A 10,215-nucleotide genomic window follows, 5' to 3' on the forward strand; every position below is an offset into this window, starting at 1 on the left:
TCGCAGTCTCCCTATCCTGCCCCCATCCACCCTGAATGCAGCCCTGGCCCAGGCCCCCCACCAGGAAGTGGCCAGCACATCCCCTGGCCCCAAGCCCACAGTGGGCAGCCTACACTCACCCCATGCATAAATCTAGGGGGGTATGTGCCCCGCATTACCCCCCTGGGGTAAGTACAGTGACGGGAGCTACTGTCCCCCCACCCCCAGACAAGTAGCCCATGGCTCCATCCTGCACTCCACCCTGCCCCAGCTGGGTAGCCCCTGCCCCAGCCCCAGCCCCAGCCCCACTCCTTCACCGTGGTGGCCTTGATCTGTGCCCCCCAGCACAGACTTGTTGGCTGGATGCTGTTCTCCAGGCCTCTGCCAGGCTTCACTCCTGGCTGTGTGCATGCTGCGGCTGTGCGCATGCACAGGGCATTTATCAGTGACGTTATCAGCCACGTTGGCCAAAAAAAATCCATTGCCGATAACGTCCATTTTCCTTTTATCAGTGCCGTTACTATATGGACCGACAGTTTGGTCCTCCTCTACTTCCAAGTATGTAACACCTCCTCTCTCCACCCCAGTTATTTAGATCAACATTAACAGAATAATGCAAATACAAATGACAAAAACATCCTGAGATTTGGAACATCACCAGATTTGGAATTCAGTAAGTTAAAAAGAAGAAGTAAGACATTGTTGGAGGTAAAGTAAGGAACAAAATGTAGTGGTGCTGAAGTTTGTGGAGGCTTCCTCAGCTTGACGAAGGGTTTTTAAACTCAAAAGCCTGCTAAGAAAATTTGTTTCCAGCTATTGAAGTTGGCCTAATAAAAGATATCAGATTCACCCAAAGAACCTTGCCTGGAAATAACTAAGGCATCGAAGTCTTCTGGGAGGAACCCAATTTCCCTACAGTTTTAATATACTTTTTCAGTAAGGTTCTTACTCTTATTGCAAGTCTGACCCTTTCATCAAAGGCTATTTAAAGTCTCTTCAGCTTTTCTTTTCAACAGCTGCCTGCCAATTCAGAAAGATGAAAATTTCACAGGAGTTCGAAATCTGCTTCTATTGATTATAAACCACAGAGCTGTAACTGGGCCATCACATACCATTAAAAATGAAAAATGAGGCTCAGATAGGACTTTCTAATGTTTTCTTGACACCTGTTACAACAAAACCTGATATTCTGAAGTGTGATTTGAGGTTCTTGCCTGCCAGAACTGCAGACTGGAGTAGCCCTTCTTCAGGCTGGAAGCTGCAGGAGAAAAAACAGGAGGACAGAAACAGCATGCCAGTCAAGATATACAAGGTGGGTTAGCAAGGCGTATGGATAAGTCCACCTGATTTGGAACTGAAAAGGCAATTGTCCAAGTTGCAAAGTTTCCTCACAAATAGGACTCTACCTCACCCCAGCTGAACTTCTACCCCTGGGACACTGGTAGAGTCAGACCTGAAGTATGCAAGCAGGCAGGTTTCCAGACGTGTAGGCTTCTACTTGCCATAGCATGCACTTGGCAATGAGTGAGACACAGAGGATACGGATGGGGCCTGCTGGCTCAAGGGCCCTACAGCATCAGCAACCTCCAAGCATTCAAGAATGATGAGTTAGGCTCCAAGAAAAAGACTTAGAAGTCATTCCTGCATAGCCACAAGGAGGAGAAATTTCTGCGCATGAAAGGTAAAAATATTGCAAAATACAGTATGACTGAAGGAGCTAGCCCTTTAAGAAAAAACAGTGACAGATACCAAGAGATTTGTAACCAAATGTTGTTGGCAACACTGAGGAGAAATGCTTTATTTGTGGTGGGAGGAATTCTTTCTCCCCAAACACTGAGCTACACATCTATACATGTAGGTAGGCAGATGGGCATGTCTATGCACTGCCCACTGCCCTGAAAATACAATTTCCATTTATAAATGGGTTTCCATACAGAACCAGCTTTAAGGCTGCTGCCTTTGACTCTACTGACTTCAGTAGTTATGCTCTTGTTATACAGCAGATAAGACCAGATGACCCCAATGGTCCCTTTCGACTGAAAAACCTTGGACTCTATAGGAGCCTACATACATGCAGCAAGGCACACAGGAGGCATGCTCTATAGGCACCTATACACATGAGAGGCATGCTCTATAAGTGCCTATGCACAGTGAGACGTGCTCCATAGGCACCCATACACGTGCAATCGAGTTACCGGACTCCAGCAGACTCCAGCGTCATGTGTATCAGCATCCCTGCACTGAAAAATGGTGGCAGGGGTGCTTTAACTAAACCCTGTTCTATGAGCTTTAGTTAAAGCACCGCCACCACCATTTCTCTGTGCAGGGATGCTGAATACACGAGATGCTCCAGGCGCTTTAATTAGAGTGGCTCTCGGAGCCGCCCCCCAACACTCCCACTGCGCATGTGTATAAATGCCCTGTAAAACAGGATTATTGTATGAATTTAATCCAGAGCCTTGATCTTGGTAGATACAAAGCTGCAGGATGGGCTTTTTCAAGGCCCCTTAATCCAACCTCCCCTGTTGCTTCCACAAAGAATCAACCACAATTCCTTTCAGCCACGCATGAGGGCAAGGAGCTGTCCAACTACACCTGCAAGCACAAAACGAGATGCCAAGTGTACAAATATCATGTCCACGAAGTTCTGCACACCACCCACCTGCAACCAGCTGACAACCAGCACTTGGCTGCATCACAGCAACCTTCGCGCCACAAGCGACTGCGGCCCCTTTCACAAAATACAATTCAAACAACTGAAATGATAAGGCGAAGCAGACAAAGAGATCATAAGCCCAGCATATACTGCGATAACTGCATATGTATCCGGGCAACCAAAATCAAACGTGAATTACCTGAAAAGTCCAGCATAATAAAATGAAACAGGTGGAAACCTAGGCATGAAACAGGTGAACATAATTGGTTTGATTTGTGATGAAGGCCTTATATTGATTTCAGCACTCACTATCCACTCGGTTAATGAAAAGAGCTCTTCCAGGAGTCTACATACAATCATGTACACGACATGCTTTTAATAACAGGCAAAAGGAACATGAGCTTACTGTTTATGTAGCAGTTATACAGAATCGCATTGCCTTTGGGCCAGAATCAGGCCTTCTCAGGTCCATGCATCTCTGAGTACAACAGAGCTAAGTAGGTTTACAACAGCTCAGTGTTTGGCCCACGGCAGGCATAAAATTGTCTGTTCCCTATATATGTTGCAAGTCTCCGTAGAAATACCAAGAAAGAAACACGTTAACAGTTTTTACTTATTCTCATTCCTTCTTTACTTTTTTCCAGTAGGCCATGTCCAGATGAATGCAATCTAACACCAAAGTATCACTTCAGCACCATTTTTATAATGCAGGTTCAGACCCAACACAGTAACCAAGGTGAAAAAGTGACCTCAAAGCCAAACTCATTCCTTTTGTACTAAACGACTCTTTAAATGAAGAATGGGCAAAGAGTCCCAGGTAAAGGAGTCCTTGTGGATTGGGTGAAAAATTACACTTCTGAACACAGGCCATTTTATTGTTTCAGCCACTTTTTAGGGTGGGTTTCATGGTGACACATGAAACTAAGACATACCAGGGAGAATCAGAATCTTCTTCCAAAGCCTCACCCTCAGTGCTGCTTATCTCACCATACCCGAGCTTGCAACAACTTGATGCTTCTAAATCCAGTCCTAATCTCTAATTCCTTCCACTCATCAAACTAAATCCCAACTGTGCTCCCCCTAATTTCTGTGTGAACACAGCAGCATCTCTGATGGGCTTAAGAATTATTTTTTTGCTCCAGAAAACAAGGAAAGTAACACAATTTTGTACATACACAGTTTTCCTGAACAGTTAAACTAGACTAAGCTGTTATCCGAAATTACTGGATTACATCCTCCACTCGCATAAACTTTTCAGGGTTTGCCTAGTAGGATGCTTAGATCTATTTTAAAGTTCACTTTAGGATCAAGTCTGGAACTAAACTGATAAAACATAAAGTGCTGGGTCCTTGGAGGAAGCCGAAGGGTCTTTTAAACTTTAGAAGGGCTTCCCCCTCCATTGTTCAGGATCCTTCTGCGGTAGCAACTGGCTGCTTTGTACATTTTCCCTGACAGAAGTTCGAGAGAAAATGAAGTGTAGACAAAAAGAATAAAAAGTCCTGTCAATTAAGGATATGAGAGAATACAGCGATTGCTAAGCGTCCAGCGTTAAAAGCCATCTGTCAATTTGAAGAGTCAACTAATTTTGACTTCTCTGAGTCTCCTTGCCAGATAAACCAGATGAAATGTATCCACTGTTGGGGACTTTGGGGAAGTTGCTGCACTTGAATAAGCTGCAAAAATATTAGAGCCAAACTCATCCTATCATCCTTCCCCCACGCAAAAAAACCGTTCCTTTTTTTTGCACTTGTCAGCAAACTACCTGTCACTGGCTAGTGCTCTCCTGATGTAGGGGTCCTGACAATTGAAAAACAAGGGTCTTTGAGGAGTCAGTGAACCCAGACTCCTCACTGTTGGGGCATTTTCCTTGGAGGCCCACATACAGGATTTGGGGAAGGTAACTTTGCTCTGGAGGAGATGACCTGGGCAGGCTGAGGCAGGAAAGGAGGCTTGTCTGGCCTGGCTCTCCATACACTGCACCTCTCCAGTGCACTGTGCAACAGGTCCAAAGTGGAATATCAGCTTAGATACCAGCTTCCTTAGCCAAGGACTTCACCATGTGAGGAGTCAGTTGTACAGCAGTCAAATATTACCAGCTGATCTGTTCCAGCTGTCTGCTCGCCTTTACTCCGCAAGCCACTCTACGTGTTGATCTGGCATAGAGAGAGCGGAGTCAATCCCAAAGGTCCTGAGCCTGGTCCCCAGGGATGCATGTATGGATGCTCGCTGGGTCTGCACCCTGTCCTGCACAGCACCCCTCTCCATGCTGCATTACTCTTATCATCCTTCCTGCCATAACTAACGGCAGTTTTCATACACCACATTTGTGGCAGGCTGAGAGCTGTCTCCTCATTCAGGGTCTGAGCCTGCGGTAGCACCAGCTCTCTCCTTTTGCTGTGCGCTGCTGCTGCCCAAGGCTGCTGTGTGCACAGGGGAGGAGGTGTATGAAGACTCGCAGCAAAGACAGAGGACAGTGTGATGGGGCAGAGCCTAAAAATGTATGCGGGTAGAGCAAGACACTCCCAACAACAGCAGGTCTAACTCGCTTTCTGCAAACCTTTCCTGCCCTGCTTGCTGAAGTCTGGCTTGCTCCCACCGGACTGTGTAGCTGAAGCACTTGTGGACACTGTCCCAACCAGGCAGAACCACGAAACCGGATTTCCAGGCATACGGGGTCCTGATGGACATAACTAGCAGCCAGGGTTAGCACGGACTCTTGTAAGGCTGACTGGCTGGCTTGCTGTCCCAGCAATTTAAGAGAAATCCTCTTATTCTCTAAATTAGACAATTGAGAAAAAGTCATATTCCCCCTCCAGAGAGCGGGGGGAATTGGAGAGCGAGCATTTTTTTCAGGTGATCTGGCCTAAATGCCAGCTGTGCCAGATGCTATTTCTGAATGACATATGGACGTGACATTTCTGGAGGCGGCATGGTGTCGGTTACAAAGCTCAGGGTCATTCTTGGGAGGGACATAAGTGCTGCCTGTGTGAGGCTTAATCTACTCGGATACGAGGTGCCCCGTGCTGCCAATACATTTCATTTGGGATTTGTCATTCTGAAGGTGTTGACACTCTGACCACAATGGAGGGGATATGTAGGACCAGGACTTGCTCTGCACATCTTCATCCAATAGTCTAACCTATTCAGCTTGTCATGCGGCTGACAGCTGGTCAATGGCTCCATTTCTGCCTGCTTTTCAGTGACCTTATTGCCCTAGGGGTGCTTAAGTAATGAAGATGTGAATCATTCTCTTCTGCATCTACCATTCTTCCCCCATCACGATAAATATTTCCCTCTAATGAGAGGTAAGAAGGTGGGTCTCCTTAACTACTCACACACAATTAAGGGTGTGAGAAAGTCAGAAATCAGCCAAGTTGCCTTTCTCTAAACAAAAGGTTTATTACTAGGCAAACATCAATTTAGGATATAATCTTGCCAGTGTTGATAGTGTGCTCCCTATGGAAATCTGATTGCTGGTATCTATTTCAACAAAGAAAATCTGTGAAGACGGACTAATTTCTGCAAAATGAATCACATGGTGAAGAACAGTTTTAATGGGAGCTTCAAACTTACTGTATCGCTGCTAGGAAATATTGTTTCACATGATATTCAAGGAATAGGTGTGGCAGAAATACATGTGCCCTCCTAGGAAGCTGAAAATGAAAGTTAATGTTTAGTTCTCTGAATAACCTCCACATCAAAAAAGCACAAGAAACTTGCCTTCCTCTCAAGGCAATAGGTTCAGTTCTCAGCTGAAACAACCCAGTGAATTCACTGGAAGATGACTGTTTGTACCAGCCGAGAATCTGGCCTACCACCAAGTACAGCTATAAAACTAAGCCTTGTGTTGATTGTGGTTCTCAGGAATTACTTTTTTTTTTAACAATGCAACATTTCACCAGGGTCCTTTCCCCAGCACAGCTTACATTAAAAGGGAAGCAACTTTTCTTCTGCCAGCTGGTGGCAGAAAAGTTCCTTCCCTTGAATTTAATCACTTCTGACCTTTACTGCTGCATTCCCACCTGGCAGCTGTGCCACAAAGTAACCCAGAAGTCTGACATGAGGATCGGTTCAAACCTATTCAAAAAGACCTTCCGCACACACGCCTCGTGGGTTACAGAAGTCCCTTATTAAGTCCCACCAGGTCTAGGTATCTGAGCATAATTAGGCCAGGATCAGAGTCCTACTACCTTCAGCTACCTGATTTGTGCCCTCACTAACAGATGCTTCTTAACTATGCCAACTCTCCACCCCGCCAAAAACCCACTTCCTGCATCTACCTATAACACAATGTGGCATAATCAGTTATACTGTGTCGTGCCATCCGCCGCTGCGATCGGTATCAGAGGTTAGGCATTATTTACCCGCCCTATCTCAAGTGCAATAATTTACGTCAGTCGAGTCCTCTCAATGCAGAACATCAGCCAGCAATCCTTGACTCATTTGAGTAAAACTCACTTGAGCCAGGAGTGCCAGGATAAAGATTTCAGAATCCTTTCACTGAGAATTTAACCTTCTGCTTAAATAAGTGAGGCAAAGTCAAGCGAGTTATATGTTTCTACGTACATCACTTTTATAGAGTGCATATCAAGTATTACACTTTTCCCAGATACAAGAAGATGAAGCTTGCTGCACTGCCCTGTATTCCTGTGAGAATATAAAAGGAAGATTCTCTCTCCCTTCCCAATGTATTAATGCCTAGTAATACAGACCAGATGACTGATACGCTACTTACAAATTAAATCAAACTGACAACTTCAAAAAGTGTGCTCTAAGCAGAAACAATTGTCTTAAAGACAGTGGTGTCAGATATATTAAAATTGCATGCTGTGGTGTTATTCATTTATTTGCTGGAAGTCAGCTAACTTTTCCTAAATGCTTCTGTCAATTAAATATCTAGTGTTGCCATGCTATTTTTTTTATCTACAAATCAATACAGTGCAATGTTTGTACCTTGGTAAGGGGAGGAGGAAGGTGATGGAAGGCTCTAATAAAGATGCATCTGAAACACCAAAAGTAACTTAAAATACCCATTGTTTCCTTAGCTGGTAAAAACTTTCAAGTTTCATGAAATGTACCTACTCGCTTGTTATACAGCACTGTCTGCAACTATGTCTTTGGAGCTAACAGAGGTGAGCATAGGGGATGCAGACTGGGCAGACACAACGCACACAAGGGTTAAATTACTTCCCTGAGGATATGCAGCTAGTCTGTGCTGGAACCTGGACTGGAACTCAGGTCTTTGACCCCCAGACTCATGTTTGATTCATTAGACCACAGTGCCCCCTGGATACTGTTTACAGACATATCCCTTTTCTCTCTCCTCTTGATTTTTTTAAATTTATTTTTGGTTAGTATAGTGTCCTATGACACACCATCTTGAGATAAATTTTTTTTAAAAATGACTGTTTTGCTGCCCTTCAGCTGGGCTTGGGCATATAAATGTATGCATTATCATGCACCTCTTTTTTAGAGAACCGCTGCCAGAAACATCAAACCTACATTGCTCCTTCGCTCCTCTGTCAATGTGTCTATCCAAAAAGCTACTGCTGTTACTTTTCAGCAGCACATACATGTCTAAGACAGCAAAAGAGACCTACCCCGCAAACCAGAGAAGAGCCCGCCCCACCAAAGCAGAATGTACCCGGTTCCTAATGGATGTAGGATCTGGCCCAAACAGTCTTGAGGAGAGACTCACCATCATAACCACCCACACGCACATGCCTGGGCTCTTGGGTTTGTCTAAGGAGTCAGGGGAAGGTTACTGCTAATAGGTGGTTATCGCACACTTCTGTGTTTCTACAAGTACACAGCAAGGGAAAATGAGCATCCAGCAAAGCCTGCTGGAGATTAAGCGGCCTGTTCTGAATCCTTTTAGTAAGTGTTAATCATCATATGATACATAATAAAGTACCAGAGAAAGCTTTCACTACATGAAAGGGTGTCTCTGAACTGCAAGGGCTTAACACAGCATCTCAGCAGAGTGTGCTGGGCAGGGGATGGAGGTGTTTTCATGGGCCTTCCTGTCCATCTATTGGACCCTGAGATATTGGGAGGCTGCTTGTCCTCCTGCGAATGATTTCCAACATGCTTTACCAGCTTGCTGAACTGGAGAGTGGTTGGTAAAAGGCACTGAGCACGTGATCATCATCTTGATCATTTGGTGAGACCCTCAGCTGATGAGTGGCGTACCCCCGCTGTGGTCAGTGCCAGCTTACACCACCTGTAAATCTATCCCCAGGTCTGTTCATGCCACAGATCTGTTCTGATACAGCAGGAGAAGGGACTGACTTGCTTGTTCATAGGTACGTGCTCTCCAAAACACCCACCACCTGGTTATCTAAACAGGCTTGGTAGCTAAAAGCTGGAATTTCATCTTAAGATGGCCTAACATAACCCATTTCAAAAGGCTTTCAGAACTGAAGGCCTTAGCTGAAGAGGCAAGATTGCTTCCTCGTTATTATTATTTATTTTTAGCAATGTGACATATTGTCACTTTTGAACCTCCTACTGTCCTCCTACTGTGTCCTGTTGAACCTGCCACATATCCACTTCTGTGCAGCACTGAGTCCACCAGGACTTTACCCCTCCTTTTCCTTGGTGACAGATTTGCACTCACGCTGTCCTCCAAAACCACTAAAAACTAAGGCACGGACAACCTGTTGGCACAAATGACACCGTATCTCCCAAATGCAAACAACTGGCTTTGTTTCCTCCTGCAGTTCTGGCCTTGGAGAGACAACCCGCCACACTTCCCCAGCCACACCAGTGCTGGGGATGGCACCTAGCGGACCACGGTGTGTGCAGAAGCAAGTCTTGGCTCAACCCCCGCCCTCCAATATGGCTTTTTCAGGGCAGCCAGCAAGGGGGACAGATGCTGTGTTTACACTCAGGAGCTCTGCTGCCTGCGGGGACATCCATTTTGCTTGGATGGGCACCAGCACAACTTTGCCTCGCACCACATTTCTGTGTGGGGCTCACTTGGCCCTATGCAAATCAAGCCACTTCCAGTGCCCCAGTGGCAGCTACTTCACCAGCACGCTCCTACTTCTGCAGCAAAGCCATCCCATTTGCACACAGGCAGGACAGCAAAAAAAAAAGCAACTCCCCAACCTTTGCAAGGCACTCTTTCTTTCCTTTCCTTTTTTCCCCTCCTCTGCAAAACTTTTCCACCCAGGCGCAAACAGACCCCAAACCCAAAAACAACCCCCTCAACTTTGCAAGGCACTTTTCCTTTCCTTTTCTTCCCCCCTCCCTCTTGCAAAAAAACTTTTCAACCCGGGCAGGCACTTTGCAAACACACACCGCCTTGCCTAAGAGCAAGACGGACCCAAAATAGCTCTTGCAAAAAGAACTGATCCCCAGCCATGCCCCGCAGGGGGGGGGATCCCGGGCGGCAGAGCAAAAGGCACGGAGGCAAAGTTGGAAGGGGGGGGTGGGGAAGAAAAGAAAGAAAAGAGCTGGAAGTCGGAGGTGCTCACCCATGAAGAGGCAGAAGAGGTCGAGGAAGATGAGCAGCACTTTCTTGCTGCTGCCCTTGCCCGGGTTGTTGTTGAGGGCCGGGCTGCCGCCGTTCTTGC

At 46.0% G+C, this 10,215-nt stretch overlaps 1 protein-coding gene across 1 annotated transcript in view; it reads right to left on the minus strand.

The window, feature by feature from the left end:
• PLPP3 (phospholipid phosphatase 3) overlaps positions 1-10,215 on the minus strand; it is an 82,769-nt gene that overhangs the window by 59,686 nt on the left and 12,868 nt on the right. The window contains exon 3 of the mRNA XM_019530637.1: positions 10,117-10,210. Within this exon, the coding sequence (XP_019386182.1) occupies positions 10,117-10,210 (94 nt within the window). The remainder of the gene's footprint in view (positions 1-10,116; positions 10,211-10,215) is intronic.

This window comes from Crocodylus porosus, unplaced genomic scaffold (assembly GCF_001723895.1).
Source record: "Crocodylus porosus isolate Cpor-Errol unplaced genomic scaffold, CroPor_comp1, whole genome shotgun sequence".
NCBI classification, from domain to species: domain Eukaryota; kingdom Metazoa; phylum Chordata; order Crocodylia; family Crocodylidae; genus Crocodylus; species Crocodylus porosus.